This window comes from Chamaea fasciata, unplaced genomic scaffold, assembly GCF_029207755.1.
Source record: "Chamaea fasciata isolate MVZ Bird 193981 ecotype frontalis unplaced genomic scaffold, bChaFas1.0.hap1 SCAF_7, whole genome shotgun sequence".
NCBI lineage: Eukaryota > Metazoa > Chordata > Aves > Passeriformes > Sylviidae > Chamaea > Chamaea fasciata.
Window position 1 is genome coordinate 23369030 of NW_027094092.1, and position 17359 is coordinate 23386388.

Genomic DNA, 17359 nt, shown 5'->3' on the forward strand with positions numbered 1-17359 from the left:
CACATTGATGAGAATATTAAATGTGACTCCTAGAGGAACCAGTCTGATTTTTTCAACAGAGTGTGGAAAACATAAAGTTATCTTTTAATGGGGCTAACACTTCTCTCCTGCAACCAAAACATGCAGATGTCTGTTCTGTGCCTTTATTGTTATTCATCATAAAAGACTGTCAAGTTCTGGATGCAGAACTTAAGCAGTGCCGTTGACAACTTCTGTTGGAAACTTTTGGAGGACTGCCACACTCATCTGATGGCAGGGAGCAACGTTCAGTCAAGAACGAAGGTTTTTAGGATGGTTAGCTCCTTGTCCCTAAAATTAGGAAGTCAGAGGTGTATTTACAGCAAATCTGTGACAGAGCTGACCTGTGTCCATAAAGACAGTCCATGATGCCAGCTGAGGTCCTCAAAAGGGAGGCTGAATTTTGTGCCTAGCTAAGTGTCAAGTACATAATTGCAAGTGTAACACTGCATGTGTGTACACACTGAAGTTGCCTTGTTCACACCTGACTTTTAAGGCATACATTTTTCCTAATGCTGCTATTCCACCTGAGTCTGGTTCCTCCCAAGCTAGCCCACCACGAGCAGTGCTTGTCTAAGGGGATGGCCAGAGAGGAAAGAGACAGCCGAGGCATCCTGAGGCTGTGACTGCAGCCAATTGTCTCTCCCTGGGGTATTTATAAGCTGCATACTGGCGGGCAGGGGTGGGCAGTTGGCACCGTGACCTTGGGAGCTGGGGAGCCTGACTAGAATTCCTGGGAGCCACGTGAGCTGGACTGGCAGGAGCAGCTGCAGCCAATGGGGAGGAGACCAGCTCTGGCTGCTCAGATTGAGTTTCACTCCTGTGGCTTGAGATTTTTCTCTTTATCTCCCTGTCGTGCTTTTCCTCTTTGTTTACGGGATTGGACAGACGAACGCACTGACGGAGCCCTAGCAAGCAAGATGTTTGCCTAGTGGATTTGGGATTCTGCCTTCAGTGCTGAGCAACCATTTCTTGCCATTGCCTACCACAGCTCCAGCCCCCTGACATGGCTGGGCTTTTACGGCTCTGGGCCCTCTGAGTACACAACCTGCCCTCTTCTAGTGGGGCATTTTATGTTGTGTTCTCTTGTAAGCACGTCCTTTTTGCTATCCTTAGAGGTTAGTGTATGAGGCTTTTTAATCCATGGGAGATGGGTCAGGACCAGACAAAGCAACAGATAGAGAAAGGACTCCATCTTTACCAGTCTAATCAGACCGAAAAGGCCCTGCGAGTCTGGATGAGGGTTTTGGAGAAGTCCGCGGATCCTGCTGGCAGGTTTCGGGTTTTGGGTTGCCTCATCACTGCTCATGCAGAGATGGGCAGATACAAAGACATGCTGAAGGTAAGGTGCACTGGAGATGAATGCATGCCATTGTGTCATACCCACGATGGAACGTGGCTGGAGATCAGAACCTGAAGTGGGGGGGTATTCTGTGTGTACCAGAAAATGCCAGCTATTTGAGTGTATGTTCTGGGCTGCTGTAATCACTGTGCTCACCGAGAGCACCCACAAGATACACAGAATATGATTTTTAACTGGGTCTGGTTCCTCAGGATTCCTGGGTTATTTAAGTTCTCCAGTTATTCATGGGAACCTTTCTTGATTATTTCCCACACGCAGGCACACCATGTTATCAGGCTTCAGGAAAAGGTACGAGAACAAGGCCTTTCTCCACTACAAGCTGTTTACAGCGTCTATGTCAGCATAAAAGGAGAAATCCAAGTGAATTCTGTAGAATAAGTATCCATCTTGTGGAGACATGTTCAGCTTCTGGCTGATATTGAATATAAATCTTATATTGGGGGGGGTTTAATTGCAATTATTTGTTTTCCAGGGGGGCTGAATAAGAGGGAAAAGAAGATGCTGTTTTGGTGAGGTAATTGAGACATCCCAGATGTCTCACAGTTGAGGTCAGAGAGCAGCTTCCAGTTGTCAGGACAGTATAGAAGAAAGAAGGAAGGATATGGGGCTTGATGGAAGAGTGGTAAAAAGCAGCTGAACTTAAAATTCAAGTGCATGAGGATAAACAGTTTAATTAAATGAACAAAAAGAACCTGGTGTGTGGATCTGAGAAGTAAGAGATGTGTACAGAGAGCAGCAGACAGCATTTGGGACAGCAACTCAAGAATCTGTAAGACAAGGCAAGAGAGTGTTGTAATAGTCTTAAGAAACTATCCCAGCCTGAAATAAGGTCTTACTAAAGGGCTTTGATATTCTTGTCTTGATGTTTTGGGTTGCCTCTTACTAGACTAGAATGATTGCCTCTTGCTAGGCTATCATTCAGCATTTAGAACAAAACATGAAAAGGGGTGTCTACATCTCAGTGAAAAGTATTTGGTAGCTCGGTTTGGAATTGGAGGGAGGAGAGGGGAACATTTTACTGGTAAACCATTGCACATGTCAAAGCCCTATATTGAAACCAAATACTTAGGATGAAGAAGAAAGGAGAGGTATTAGTACACTTGGAAAACATTTGAAGATAAACAATTCTGTTAAGTGGTGTGAAATTAAGTGCTGGCAAAAACAATCGATTGATTGGGGAAAAAAGAAGAAAAAAAGGTAAGATTACCTGAAGGAAATACTGCAGACTTCATGGGGAAAAAAAAGGCAAAGGAGTGAGTTTAATATACTCAAACATAATTCCTTACCTTAGAAGAGAACAGAAAGTGGCATCAGAGTAGGTGAAGTTTAGTTTTTCACAGTATTAGGAAGGAAAAATGGCTTCAGTCAAACTAAAGATTTTACACAGCAACTGGTCAAAGAATAGAGAAAGGAGAACTTTAGCAATAAGCTATTGAGAGAGAAACTATCAGAAGAAAAAGGGTCAGAATTAAAGGCATGAAATTAAAAGTGACTTCAGAAGGGTTGTGATGCTCAACCTCTTTTGGAGAAGAAAAATTACTTCGCACCAAGAAAAGAGGCTGTGGCAATCAGGAAATACTGAAGAACTTGTGCAAAGTTAAGGGAATGTGGGGAAGCATGAGCTAGTGCACATCACTGAGTCCACATAGCAGCTTTCCTAAACTGTAATGGAAACTGAGAAGATATTTACAAACCCAACATACACAACAACAATTTATGATTGGTGATGTTTGGGGGTTTTGTTTGGTTTTGTTTGTTTCTTTGTTTCCAAAGAATGTAAAATGTTCTAGTAGCCTAAATTATTATGTATAGCCACTATACAAAAAGGAAGTAATTGATCCTCTTGGAATTTGCCATCTATAATCCTAACTGATAATGTCTAATGAAAATTGCTATTTACCTTTGCTACTGCTACTAATTCAAGCCAGCAGTGTGCTTGCTTCATCACAAAACATGAGTTGCTGCTTAGAAGAGTTTGCAGCCTGAAAGAGACTTCATTTAAGAGTACACTACACAACAAATTCTGGAGGTTATATAACTAAAACTGTCAGGATCAAGACTGCAATTTATTAGTAAAAAAAATTCCTTAAAGAAGTAGCATGCTTTCTTCTATTAATAGAGTACTTTAAGCTTAGGAATTCCAGAGAAAGTGGGATACATTACACTGACTGAAAGAAAACAAAACTGCATTGTGTCAGATGTTTCCTGCTTTACCAGCTTCTCTTTAGGGCCATTTAACAGCTGTTTTCCCCTTATTGCCAGCCTAGTTCACCTTCCCTGCCAAGAGACTGTGTGAAGAGAGGGAGAGGTTTCTTCATAGCCTTTTAAACCACCAGATAACTGCTTAGTGCATACGATGTGCTGATGGCCTTGTCTGCCCTGCTCAGAGATCAGCCTCTTCTCCAGAACAGAGCGATACTCTGTGGATGCTTGAGCTGTATTTAAATAAACTACACACTTTTGTAAACACTATCTTCTCTACTTAAAGTTTGCAGTGGTACAGATTGACACAGCACGGGAACTGGAAGACCCAGACTTCCTTACAGAGAGCTACCTAAACCTGGCTCGCAGCAATGAGAAACTCTGTGAATTCCAGAAAACAATCTCTTACTGTAAGACATGCCTGAACATGCAGGGCACCACTGTGAGCCTGCAGCTGAATGGCCAGGTGAGCCTCAGCATGGGCAATGCCTTCTTGGGCCTCAGCATTTTCCAGAAGGCCTTGGAGTGCTTTGAGAAAGCTTTACGCTACGCACACAACAACGATGACAAGATGCTGGAATGTCGAGTCTGTTGCAGCCTCGGGAACTTCTACACCCAGATAAAGGTACAGTAACCTAAGGGACAGAAGGGTGATTGTCCCACAGATTCAGGGAAGCATTGGAAATCATGTGAATTTCAGCCTTTGTCTTTCCTATAGGAAGTACTGAGAGAGCTAAAATCCTTTTGTAAAATCCAAATGGAGTACTCTCCTCCACAGTAAGGACGGGAGGATCAGTGTCATGTTTATACAGCACAGCAGAAGCAGCTGTGAATATGTGTGTTGAAAAGATCAAACTCGGCTTCAAAGAAGATCACATCAGAGACACAAGACTGGCAGCCAAAACTCATGGATTCTCTGTTTCTACCACTATTGTAGACAAACAGCCGAAAGCAAGCAGCTGTTGATAAAACCAGGCAGGGACTGAGCACGGGGGTAATTTGCCGGTTCTAACTTCTGGTACAAACAGCAAAAAATAGGTTTTTCTCACAAAGTCTTGATTTCTTCACTCATGTAAAACTCATCACATGAAGCGTGGTGACCAAAAATAAAGAAAATAACGTTATGCTGAATACTTTTCAGGTGTGAAAAAAGAAAGGACAAAGGAAATTTGAGAAGTTATGGTTTCCTTTGTGCATTGTGGAGAATTAAAAAAAAAATGAGGACTCTTTCACTTCTGCAGTCTCATATAACTTATTCAAGAATGCTTTTCAATATTTAGATGTTTTACATAATTATTGTAAATTAAGATTTATTTTTAACATGCTTTGAATGAAAAAAAAACGTTTAAAAATTAAACTGTATTATTATTTATTGTGAATTTGAAGAGGCCATGAGTCTTAGTTCCTCTTTCCTGCAATGATGGATAATGAGCTTCTTGGAGATGCCAACTCACCGTATGGAGAAAATGAAGGCACCATGTAGATGTTACAGGTGGACATGATGTAAGAGCAGAGAAAGTTTTCAGCCTTTGCTTATAGAGGAGGGTAAATGGTTCCTGCAGAATAACGTTAATGGCATTAAATTTAAGCTAATGAGTTTAAAGATATACAGAAATCTGGTAGGTGTGGCAGTGTAAGTAAATAAAAAGTAGTTGGGCTTTTTTCTTCTCTCCTTTTTGCTTTATTTTTGCTGTGACTGCTGTCTGTGTGTTTGTTTGCCTTACAGGACTACGAGAAAGCCTTGTTTTTCCCATGTAAAGCTGCTGAGCTGGTGAATGATTACGGGAAGGGCTGGAGCCTGAAGTACCGTGCCATGAGCCAGTACCACATGGCCGTGGCCTACCGCAAGCTGGGGCGCCTGGCAGATGCCATGGATTGCTGTGAGGTACGGGGACAGGAGCCACAGAGCTGTGGGGGGCTCTGCCAGGGAATCCTGCCACAAGACTTGGAGCAAGAAGGATATTCTGGCAGTCACACTGGACTGTAGATCTTCCTGCTGCCTTCCAATCTTAGAGCTGTGGTTTCTGTGGCCCAGGGGGCTTCAAAATTTGCGTCTATGAATGGCACTTGGTTAGGAACATGTCAAAAAGATTCTCCTTGCCTTAAAAGATGGTGCCACTTCTTTGGAGCTGATCTTTCAGAGTGCAGAGTCCCAGCCTTGCTATTTTGAACAAGGAACAAGCTCTTTTACTGACCTTATTTCTTTCAGGAGTCCATGAAGATTGCCCTGCAGCATGGTGACCGGCCGCTGCAAGCACTGTGTCTGCTCTGCTTTGCAGATATCCATCGCAGTCGCAGAGACGTGCAGGTACAGCTCCTTCCTCCCAGGAAGGATAGAGGCAATAGCAAGGAGGCATGAAAAGCAGTTCATAGCAAAACATGTTTTTTCCTCCCTGCTTCTGCAGACAGCCTTCCCTCGGTATGATTCTTCCATGAGCATCATGACAGAGATTGGAAACCGCCTGGGCCTGATCCAGGTTCTGCTAGGAGTGACTAAGTGCTGGATGATTCAAAAGGAGCTGGACAAGGTCAGTTACAAACTTGTTTCTACAGAAGTTTGTAAGGACAAGCTAAGAGCACAGTCTTGTAGTGCACCTTGGTGAGGGTACAGTTCAGAAGTGACCTGTACCCCTCGAGTTCTACCAACAGGATCTGTTGCTTGTAGAGTTATATTTCTCTGAATGGTCTCTCTGCCAGGAATTTGTTACTAATGGTAGGAACATCCATTCTGAGTCAGACTGCTAGATTACAGAATTGCCTCATTAGTCAATCCTGATGACTTTTAAGCTCTATGCTGAGAAACCAGCACTGGAGGAAGGAAGCCTTATGGTCTGAAATAGATTCCTCTGCCTACTTTTTAGTTATATGACTAAGCCCATTGATGTGCTAATGATGTTTAGACAGCTCTACAGCTCCACCATGTGCTTTGCCGGCAAATGTGGCATAAAATTCCTGGAGAAACTTTGATGGGCTATAAACTCTGATGTGAAACAGAGGAATGAGAGCAGGAATTTATTTGGGGATAGACAACCAGTCAATATAAAATAAGGGGGTGAAGTTACTTATTTTGAAAATACTTAGGCAGTGTGTATGCGTGTTAAAGTCCAGACTGCACTAGATGCAGCACATTGCATGGCAGGAATATTACTCGGCCACAGAATGAAATGCTCTAAGGTTAGCTCTGAACTAGCTCTGAACCTGGAGTACCTGTACAGTGCCACATCAAGATGCTTGTTGAGTCTAAATATGATGAAGATTCACTCTTATCACTCATTCTTGAGACACCAAGAATTTTAGCTCAAATGAAGCATCCCAGACATCAGTATGTCCAGTATATGTCAGAATAGACAAGTTCAGGGTGCTGTCAGCATCTGAGCACCTCCGTTAGAGAATCACTTGGGTGAGACACCTTGCAATCTCAGTAAGTAAACACAATGTTAGCAATGGAAGAAGAAACTGTGAACTTAAAAAGTTTGCTCAGTGTCAAAAGTATGGGATGGGACACAGCAGGTGGGCCTCTGCAGGAGAGAATATTCAGAGCACTCATCAAACCCTTACATTCACTGATTCTATCTGGAGCCACTGCCAGCCTCTGATATCAAGCAGCTCTCACTTGGGAGAACATGATGAGGACTTTGTGCAGAAGTCTAATCTCACCAAATTCCACAGAAAAAGAAAGTGGAGGAATCTTGTATTCTGCCCCCAGCATTAGAGGGAAGTCTGCCCTGCTGGGTCAGGGACCTTATGTCTGTTGACCAAATGTGACCTCCTTAGATGTCACATCCCTGAATATTCACCCAAGCCTGTTCCTCAGCTTGACAGGCCCGGTTTACATTTCTCATGCTACTCATCCCTATATCAGTTACTTAATAAAGTAATTTGCTAACTTGCCACTTGCAGGTTCCCTGGTTTTGTCCAAGCTTCCTCCATCTTCCCAGTCTCTTTGGCTAGTTAGTCCATTTCATTTGTGTGTAATGTAATCAGTGCTATTCCAGATCCTCCCAGGCTGCTCACAACTTGCTTGCCGTCATTCTTTTGCAGTCTCATATTCCTGTCCAAGACAAACTGTCCCCTAGACTCATCAAAATCTTTTCCCCTACCCCACACATTTCACTTTGATTCTTAGTCACAGTCAATAATTTCAACACTTTCCAGTACACAGTCTGCCTAAGCACAGTTCGCTTTTATGTTCTCCCTGCTGGCCTTCAGTTCCCAGTTCCATCTCCTACCATTTCCTTACCCTAGTCTGCTGCTGCCACCTCAAGTCTAATGCCATCTCCTCTGCATTCACAGTGCATTTTTGCATCTCATCTGGTCCTCTCCTCCTACAGTAGCAGTAACACCAAATTATAGGGTGGAAATTTTATAATATGCATCACAAGGGAGACCTCTTCTTCCCCTTGGACAAACAGGAAGCAGATCTCAATAGTTCTGGAAAAGAGACTATTTATCAGAACAGGAAGGAACACTGTGACATCTAGGGGAAAGTAGGGACACATTTGGTATGACAGCTGCTATGCTAAATATTTCCTTCAGATTAAAAAAAAAAATGGATAGCAGAACACTCCTACATCACACCATGTATAAGTAAGGCAAGGTGGATATATGAACAGCAGGGAAAAAATGGATGAGTGTGGTATGAGATGAGATTGGTGCTGGTGATTCCTTTACTCACCTCTGGTACAAGTGAAATTGGAGTTGCCCAACAATCATTTAGCCTGCAAGGTAGGATGGAGACAAGGCTTGCTTTGCTTGTGCTCCATCCCAGCCCCAAATGAGCATGTGGGGCTGAGTTTAAATGAGTCTGTATTCTCTCTGCTTGGGGACCAGCCTCTGCCAACACTGACATGAGTGTCTGCAACAGAAATGTAGCTCTTGCATTACTTGTGGTCTTTCAGAAACCAACCTTTTCTCATGGACTTTTGGGGAGGGGAGGGAAACCTTCCCTCCCAAAAAAGCTTTCTTGATTCTCCAGAATTGCAGGGATGCTTGTTTTTCCAATTTTTACTTTGTTCTTCTTTACCTATTCTTTTAAATAATTCTCCTAAGACATTCATATGTTTTTTTATATATATTTGACTGAGAACTAACGACCAGTGCTCTCAATTCACAGGCTCTGGAAAGCATTGAAAAGGCACAGGAGCTGGCAGAGGGACTAGGGAACAAGGTAGGATCCTACAGCTTCTCTCTAACATTCTTCATAGTCTTGTGTCAGGCAATATCAGATGTCAGACACTGAAGTATCCAGGCTTGTGTTGCTCATTAGCATTCCTATTAACCAGCGAGTGCTTGGGATTTGCTTTGTCTTGAAGTGTTTGGTTGTGGGCAGTTGCACAGATAATCATCAGTGTGCAAGTCTGAAAAGTGAGTGAGGAGTAACAATGGGATAGGCAAAGGGGAACGGGAAACAGAGAAAATGGGGTGTAAAATGGACAGAGAACTAGGGGTCTCTTCCTGAAAAACATTTTTGCCCTGAGCAGCTGCTGAACTGTGCGCTGGCTGGAGGCAAAGGAAAGTGAAATACACGGTCAGGGGTAGCTCAGGAAAACCCTGAGTGGAAGAGCTGCTGAGTGTCTCAAACCTGATGTTACCTTTTGTGACACAAAGAAGGGTTAATGGCTGGAAATGTTGAGACCTGCTGATGTTTCTCCAGCTGGCTGACGGGGCTGTGACACTCTCACTCCTGTTTCTGTGTTCACCCTGTTGTTCACTTGTCTTATGTTTCTGTCCTGCACGTGCAGCTCGGCCTGCTGAAGCTCCACTGCCTGTGTGAAAGGATCTATCGCACAAAGGAGCAGCAGCGAGAATTGCGTGACCATGTCGTGAAGTTCCATGAATGTGTGGAGGAGATGGAGCTGTACTGTGGCATGTGTGGAGAGTCCATTGGGGAGAAGAACAACCAGCTCCAGGCACTACCTTGCTCCCACTTCTTCCATTTGAAGTAATTAGCTGGAAGTACCAAATATTATTGTCATTACATTAGTCATAGGAAAGAGCTGCTCATGCCCAGAGTAGTCCTATGTATGCTGTTCCCCAGGTCTTTGTCTTGATTACCTGCTTACCTTTGTCTTGATCCTGCCTTGCAGGATCCCATTGCAGTGCTAAGAGTCTCACGGCCTCGGAGGGTGAGATTTAGCCATCCTATCCATCACATCCCACTTGTCCTCTAAATGATTATTCACTGACGTCCTCGCTTTGTAGGTGGTCAGCCCAGTTCACAGATTCTTATTTGATTCCTCCTGGGGAAAATCAGTTCTTCGCTCCCAGGAGCAGTTTGGATTTTTCCCCAGTCCCCTCACTTTCTCCCTTGGCTCGTGGCACAACAGAGGTGAAGTCGTCCAGCCCGTTTTCGTGCTACTCCCATGAAAGAAGTTAGCTGTAATGAGTGCTACAAAACACAATGACCTGAAAACTAAGAATTTAATAACAAAGTCTCACACTGTCACCAGAATTAGGATCAAACTACTGGGCAGTGAGAGATGCCCGATGAGCTCTGTCGACTTGTCTCCAGCAGTACAGGAACAAACTTGTGTAGAGGAATCTGCCTCCCTGGAAGGGATGGGAAAGAGATCCAGTCTCTGCCCGTGGCGGGAGGGCCCAGGGGGAACAGCTTTGTGGTGTCCAGCGGCCGTGGAGCCGCCCTGGGGGAGCCTCCGGCCGCGGCAGAGCACCCCCCCGACCCGACCTCCTCCCGTTGCAGGTGCCTCCAGACCAACGGGACCCGCGGCTGCCCCAACTGCCGCCGCTTGTCGGTGAAGCCCGGCTACGTCTGACCGCCCGCGGGGCCCGGCCGGGGACTGACGGAGCCGCTCCCGGATCCCCCGGGCTGTGCCCGGCGGGGGCGGCCTCCCCTGCGCGGGGGGGGACGGCTCGGGCTCAGAGCCCGACCCCGCTCCCTTCCCCCTCGCTGCTGTGTACGGGCACTGACTGTAATAAAGGGTTTCTCCGGGCCACCGCCCCGTCTGTCTCCAGCGCCGGCTCCGGGCGCCGCCCCCGCCCCGCCCCGCCCCGCGGTGGCGGCGCCGCCATCACTCAGCGGCTGTGGACGCGGCACGTGACCCGGCGGCCGCTCCCCGCCCCGCCGGCAGATTCGGCACGGCCGCGGGCGGCGGGGGTGCCATCGGGGCGGCGGCGGCAGCGCCGGGGGACGGGAGGGTGCGCGGCACCCTCGGGCCGCACGTCCCACCCGGGGCGCTGCCCCCGCCCTGCGCCGCCGGGAATCCGCAGTGTGGAATCTGCCGCCCCGAACCCGCCGCGCCGTGCGCGCCCGCGGGCCGGCGGAAAGATGGCGTCGGTGTGGGATGAGTCGGAGGTGAGGGGCCGGGGCCGGGGGCGGCGGGGCCGGGGCGAGCCGCGGGCCGGGCCCAGGGTGACGCTGCCGTTGTGCCCCTGCAGGACGGCGTCGGCGAGGAGGTGCTGAAGATGTCCACGGAGGAGATCGTGCAGCGCACCCGGCTCCTCGACAGCGAGATCAAGGTAGTGGCGGGGGCCGCGCCGGAGCGGAGCCGGGTCGGGCCGGGCTGCCCTCCCGGGAGTTCTGTTCTGCTCTTGTTCGGGGCGGGCGGGTTAGCACAGCCACGGGGGCAGCAAAAAATTAAACACGGTTAATTGAATCAAGAACGGGAGATTGAGGAATACTGAACCGCCGAGGTAGGGAAGAATCACTAGAAGAGCATAGACCCGAGGAATCTGAGGAGGCGGGTGTTCGACGCAGCCATGGATGCTTTAGCTAAAGTTACACAGGCCCTCCCTGCCTCGTAGGCACCGGGGAGGGAGAAGTCTGTTCTGTGGCCTGAGTCACGTAGGATCATTGGGTAATTCAGGTTGGAAGGGACTTGAGCAGATCTCCGGGCCAAACTCCTCAAAGCAGGGTCAGCCATAACCCAGGCTACTCAGGGCTTTATCCGGTTGGATCTTGAAGGCCCTTAAAGACATATCGGACCGCTTCGCAGGGTGGTCAGTGCTACTGCTTGACAGACCTCGTGAGGATAAAGATTTGCTTTGCATGCAGTCTGAGCCGCACCTGTTTCAGTCTTTTGTTATTTCATCTGCTCGTTGTGTACTGCTGTGAAGTGTCTGGTTCAGTCTCTTTGATACCTCCTTTCCAAGCAGTTCTGTTCTCCAGCTGAACAAACCCACCTCCCTCAGCTGTTTCTCACAGGGCCCATGCTCCAGCTCCCAGACATCTTGGTGGCCCTATGCTGAACTCAGTCCAGGTTATCAATGTCTTTGCTGTATGGGGAACACCAAAACTGGACTGAGTGCTCTATGTAGGATACAAAAGTACTGAATAAAGAGGACTGAACACTTCATCTACTACCTGCAGTCCTGACAGTACAGCTCAGGATGCAGTTTCCCATCCTTGCTGTCAGGGCACATTGCTGGCTCCTCTTCAGTTCATTGTCTTATGGAGACCCCCCGGTCCATTCCTCAGCCAGACAGTCACCAGCATGTGTCACTGCAAGGTGCACTTCCCTCCCTGGAGCGGGGCTTTCCATGTGTCCTTGTATTTTATAAGGTTTCTGTGTGGCAGCTCTGCCCTTGTACACAGAGGCTATGCCGCTCCCCCAGTTTGGTGTCATCTGCAAACATGATGAGAAAACATTCCATCCTCTTGCTTGTTCATTCATGAAGATGTTAAGTAGATAGACCTGTCTCGAGATAGACACGTCTTGCAAAAAAGAGCACTTACTAATTTAGAATGTTTGCTGCCCAGTGTTAGCAGTATTGAGATAAAATATTTGATAAATTCTACAGGGTAACATCATCCTATACTGCTTCAGGCTCCACAAGTAATTCTGACTTACTAATGTGCTTTATTATTCTTTAAAGACGGTAAAGGTAAATATGTGTCTTATTTTTAAATTGCAGACTACAGTAAGAAGTAGCCTTCTTCATTTTATAGTAAGAGCATTATAATTGCAAAATGTTTGTCAGAACCCTCCCTTCAGGCAGTTTTCCTTGAATAATTTCTAGGCTGTTCTATTAAATCAAATTTATTAATTTTTTTGCATTTTTGTTTAACAGATTCTGTATTGGCTCCTGTAACAGTTCTGTCCTGTGAAAGTTTTACAGCACAGTGTTATGCTTTGGCATAAAGACTTTAAAAAATATGGTTTCTTAGTGAAGAGTGGATTTCCACAGAAATCTTTCAGAGCCCTGTCCAACCTGGTCTTGAATGTTTTCAGGGATGGGGCATCCACTATGTTTCTGGGCAACCTGTTGCAGTGTTTTACTATCCTTAATGTAAAAAAATTCTTATATCTAGTATAAATTTTCCCTCTTGAAATTTAAAACCCTTACCCCCTAGTCCTGTTGCAACAGGTCTTACTAAGAAGTCTGTCTTCATCTTTCTTACAAGACACCTTTAAATACAGAATGGCCACCATGAGGTCTTCCTGGAGCCCTCTCTTCCCCAGGCTGAATCATAGAATAGTTTGGGTTGCAAAGGACCTTAAAGATCATCTAGCTTCAACCACCTTGCAAAACATAACTAAAATAGGTGTGTATATGTAGTTAACTTGTGTATCTGTATATATTAAAAGATCACCACCAAACCACAGTTGCCATATCTGGGCCATATTGTTATGTAGGTCACACTGCAACCCTGTAAGCTGTTGCACTGATCAGACTGGAGCTACCGAGTGACACTGGGAAGAAATTATTTGGGATTATTGATGAGTTAGAGACCAGAATATGGCCTGTGTAGCCTCGATCCCTAACAAATTTTGGCTAATTAGCTGGCTTTGCTTTTTTATATATTACATTTCTCTTTATGCCTCAGACATAGATTTCTGTCACTGTTTGCTTTTGGAATAATATATTAATTTTATCTTGACTTCGTCTTGTGCACTGTTCCTTTTTCTTTCTTGTGTGTACTGATTGCAGATCATGAAGAGTGAGGTACTGAGAGTGACCCACGAGCTCCAGGCCATGAAAGACAAGATCAAAGAGAACAGTGAGAAGATCAAAGTGAACAAAACCCTGCCATACCTTGTGTCCAATGTTATTGAGGTGAGGGTGGTGGGCTCTTACCTAGTGACATGAAAAGTGTGTGCAATTTATGGTGGCAGGGAGAAAGGCAGGGAACCCATCAGGGATTCAAGACCTGGAGTATTCTCAGACTACCAATGCTTCCAGGGCCAGGACTTTCAGGTTTTTCTGTTGGTTTTACTTGTGACCTGGAAGTGCACATCTCTTGCCCACTTGTTCTCTGGGTTGTTCCTTAGACTTTGAACACTGTTCATGTGTACCTAACAACCATCAGAGGGTGACAGAGCCCTTCTGAGTGTAAACTTGAGCATCTGAAATTGGACATACGCTCTCTGAAACTTGTGAAACAGCGAGTGAACGGCCGTGGCTCTGTTCCTCCATCACATTCTTTTTGTAATTCAGTAATTTTGGTGATAGGAAAAAGAATGCTGATAGTATGCTATTAAGAATGGGATTGGTTTGAACTACTGTTTTAAAACTGAATGAGCTTAAGCCTTAATGTGAGCTGCTGTATAGGAGAAGAAATCACTTTGGTCTGAATTTTTAGCATCTTTCTATGCACTATTGCGTGCTGCTTCATAAGGAAAGGAAGAAATCAATTTTTACAGGAGGACTTTAATGCTTTCAGGATTCTACTGCTAATGGATGATGGAAAGTTTTATTTCTTCCAATGCATGTATGTTAAAAGCATTAACCCTGGAAGCATCCTGCTAACCTGGTTACATTGTCATGAACTCTTTCACCCTGGTTTTCAGCTGCTGGATGTTGACCCAAATGACCAGGAGGAGGATGGGGCAAACATTGACCTGGATTCCCAAAGAAAGGGCAAGTGTGCTGTGATCAAAACCTCTACACGTCAGGTAAGACACATGTGCCCAACCACGTGTGAGGAGTGATACAAAGGGTCTTCTGGTTTTGCTCAATTTGATTTCTTTTTTACAGACATATTTCCTGCCTGTTATTGGGTTGGTTGATGCTGAGAAGTTGAAGCCTGGAGATTTGGTGGTGAGTGATTCTAGTGTGATAGTTAGATATGATGGTGGCCAGAAAATTGCATATGTCTTGCCTTTAAGAAAGGAGACAAATCTGTCCACATTTCCCCAAGACCATTTCTCTACTAAAATTTTAATAGAAAGGTATTATGGGTTCAGTTAGATTTGCAGTAAAGAAAAGCAGTTTGGGGTGTGTGTCCTTTATACATAAACAATTAGGTGCTGAAAGTTTAGAGACCACTTAGTAAGTTTTTTAAACCCTGTCTTTTTTATTGTAAATAAACTGGACCACTCATTTAAAATGTGGAAGGTTGACTGTGGCATTGTCCACTCTGCCAAGCTGAAGTGATCTGATGAGTGCCAGTGTCAAAGCTGGTTATTTCTGCATTCTTGAGGTCTACTAAATCAGATTTGATTACGTGTTTATTAAGTGCTCTGTGAGGGACCTGTTAAAAGCAAAGGACTTGTATTTACAGGGGGTGAACAAAGACTCTTACTTGATCCTGGAGACTCTGCCTACAGAGTATGATTCACGGGTGAAAGCCATGGAGGTGGATGAGAGGCCCACAGAGCAGTACAGTGACATCGGGGGGCTGGATAAACAAATCCAAGAGGTGATACTTTATGTGTAGTTTCTGGTGTGACTGTGGACAACAATTTTTGAACTTCAGCTCAAAAGCAGACAGCCTTTTGAGGATCTGTGGAGAAGAATGGGTTTGTGTATTAATATTTTTCTTTTGTTGTAGCTTGTGGAGGCCATTGTCCTGCCGATGAATCATAAGGAGAAATTTGAAAATTTGGGTATACAGCCACCCAAAGGAGTCCTTATGTATGGGCCTCCAGGAACAGGGAAGACACTTTTAGCTCGAGCATGTGCTGCCCAGACCAAGGTAAAAGGAGCCCTGTGAAAGTGTGTGCTGCTGTAGAATAGTACCTGATGAAGAGTAAGAACACCTCCAGGGGAAGAGGTCATACACACACATTGGTGTTAAAAAGGGTGGACTTTCCTATCTATTTGCTTGCTTGCTTGTTTTAATGAAGGGCTTCTTATAGTGCTCAGTAGTGATCCTGTTGTGAAATGAGGCCTAAGATTAATTCTCTTTCACTTCCTAGGCCACGTTCCTGAAGCTGGCAGGTCCACAACTTGTGCAGATGTTCATTGGCGATGGAGCGAAGCTGGTACGCGATGCTTTTGCTCTCGCAAAGGAAAAAGCTCCTTCCATCATCTTTATTGATGAACTGGATGCCATTGGCACTAAAAGGTGAGCTGTATTCTATGTTGTGAAGTTCTTGGGAGCTGCCTAGCAGCCTCCTTTGTCTGTGTATGTAAGCAGAGCCTTTTAAAGCAAGGCTTACTCAGAAGGAGAGTGTGAACACAAAGATAGATAGCAGTTGCCACAATCTTCGGGCTCAGGAGCAAAGTTTGTCAGACTTGGGATCTGTCTGATAGCCTCCTCCTGTATAAAACTGTTTTCTGATCACTGCAGCAGGCACCTGGAGATGTTCACCCTCATTTACTGCTTGGGTCTGGACAACATAAGCCCCATTCAGCTGTAAGGACTAAGTAAGTCATAGGTGCTGCTGACAGTTATTCTAGTTGCAGTCCTCATCATAGTAGGACTGTAGTTTCAAGGAAAAATTTGGAACACCTCAGGCAAGGAGTGTGAACTGCCGTCATTCTGTGTTTTGATGTGATTAAAAATATAGGAACAGGGTGATCAGGTTCATACTGACAGTTTTACCCTTGTTTCCCCTCAGGTTTGATAGTGAGAAGGCCGGTGACCGGGAGGTGCAGAGGACCATGCTGGAGCTGCTTAATCAACTTGATGGTTTCCAGCCCAACACACAAGTCAAGGTTGGGAGCTAGCAGGGAATGCTGCTGAGGTCCAGGGCGCTCTAGCAGGGGGTGGAAAACAATGTCCAGGGAAGAAGCTTGGTGAATCTTTGCACAGAAGAGGCCTGTCTTCCAGATGCCTCACACTGATGATCCTGCTTCTACTTAGGTGATTGCTGCAACCAACCGGGTTGATATCTTGGACCCAGCTTTGCTCCGCTCTGGACGATTAGATCGGAAGATTGAGTTCCCAATGCCTAATGAAGAGGCCAGAGCCAGAATTATGCAGATCCATTCACGCAAAATGAATGTCAGGTATGGCCTTCTGGGGCTCTTTTTGTCACTCACAATGGTACCTCAGGGCTGAGAAGCGGTTGGCAGTCACTCGTGGAGAGCTCACTGTGGGCACGTGTGTTGGTACGTGCTCTCAGACTTTTTTTTCCCATTTGCTCGTATCAGCCCTGATGTGAACTATGAGGAACTGGCTCGCTGCACAGATGATTTCAATGGAGCCCAGTGCAAGGCTGTGTGTGTCGAAGCGGTAAGTATTCCTCCATAGGAATAGCTCTGATGGGAGGGAAATGTGAAAGCTAGCATGGAGTAATTATTTGGAACTGGTGTGGTGCTCACATTCCCTCTCTAAATACTGTCTCATTGGGCAGGGGATGATTGCTCTCCGCCGTGGAGCTACAGAGCTCACCCATGAGGACTACATGGAAGGAATCCTGGAGGTTCAAGCAAAGAAAAAAGCCAATCTGCAGTACTATGCCTGATCCCTGCCCAGTCAAGGTTGTGGCCTTGGCAGAGGAGAGGCGTAGACTGGACTGTATCACTTACTTTCTGCCTGGAAAAAATAAAGCATTTTTTCCCTTTAAAAACAAATATGTGATGTGTTGGGGCTGTCACCCTTGCTCGGTGGTTCTACATCTGTGTAAGGGAGGCTAAAAGCCTCCTGTC

The 17359-nt window shown here is 45.7% G+C and overlaps 2 protein-coding genes and 1 long non-coding RNA gene across 3 annotated transcripts; 2 read left to right on the plus strand and 1 right to left on the minus strand.

Annotated features, from left to right (window-relative positions):
* The first annotated feature begins 906 nt into the window (after nt 1-906).
* On the plus strand, nt 907-10526 carry RAPSN (receptor associated protein of the synapse). The gene is made up of 8 exons (XM_066187932.1): nt 907-1360; nt 3870-4208; nt 5310-5468; nt 5793-5891; nt 5989-6111; nt 8697-8750; nt 9325-9524; nt 10284-10526. Exons 1-8 carry the CDS (start codon nt 1145-1147, stop codon nt 10354-10356), a joined length of 1263 nt encoding a protein of 420 aa, XP_066044029.1. The 5' UTR covers nt 907-1144; the 3' UTR covers nt 10357-10526.
* LOC136292353 (uncharacterized) lies at nt 8069-10387 on the minus strand. The gene is made up of 2 exons (XR_010721890.1): nt 9646-10387; nt 8069-9532 (listed from the first exon to the last, which is right to left on the minus strand). It is a non-coding gene; the product is annotated as an uncharacterized lncRNA (long non-coding RNA).
* A 141-nt stretch (nt 10527-10667) lies between the features above and the next one.
* Nucleotides 10668-17284, plus strand: PSMC3 (proteasome 26S subunit, ATPase 3). The gene is made up of 12 exons (XM_066187931.1): nt 10668-10895; nt 10979-11059; nt 13472-13597; nt 14332-14436; nt 14519-14581; nt 15045-15182; nt 15315-15458; nt 15682-15830; nt 16327-16423; nt 16572-16717; nt 16862-16943; nt 17065-17284. Exons 1-12 carry the CDS (start codon nt 10869-10871, stop codon nt 17173-17175), a joined length of 1269 nt encoding a protein of 422 aa, XP_066044028.1. The 5' UTR covers nt 10668-10868; the 3' UTR covers nt 17176-17284.
* The last annotated feature ends 75 nt before the right edge of the window (nt 17285-17359 follow it).

Bases quoted from the DNA above. Each gene is read 5' to 3' on its own strand.
- RAPSN (XM_066187932.1), top strand. From the start codon at position 1,145: ATGAGGCTTTTTAATCCATGGGAGATGGGTCAGGACCAGACAAAGCAA. The intron at 5,469-5,792 runs GTACGGGGACAG...TATTTCTTTCAG, and splicing joins ATGCCATGGATTGCTGTGAG to GAGTCCATGAAGATTGCCCT. The intron at 9,525-10,283 runs GTAATTAGCTGG...CTCCCGTTGCAG, and splicing joins TCCCACTTCTTCCATTTGAA to GTGCCTCCAGACCAACGGGA.
- PSMC3 (XM_066187931.1), top strand. From the start codon at position 10,869: ATGGCGTCGGTGTGGGATGAGTCGGAG. The intron at 13,598-14,331 runs GTGAGGGTGGTG...CCTGGTTTTCAG, and splicing joins TTGTGTCCAATGTTATTGAG to CTGCTGGATGTTGACCCAAA. The intron at 14,437-14,518 runs GTAAGACACATG...TCTTTTTTACAG, and splicing joins TCAAAACCTCTACACGTCAG to ACATATTTCCTGCCTGTTAT.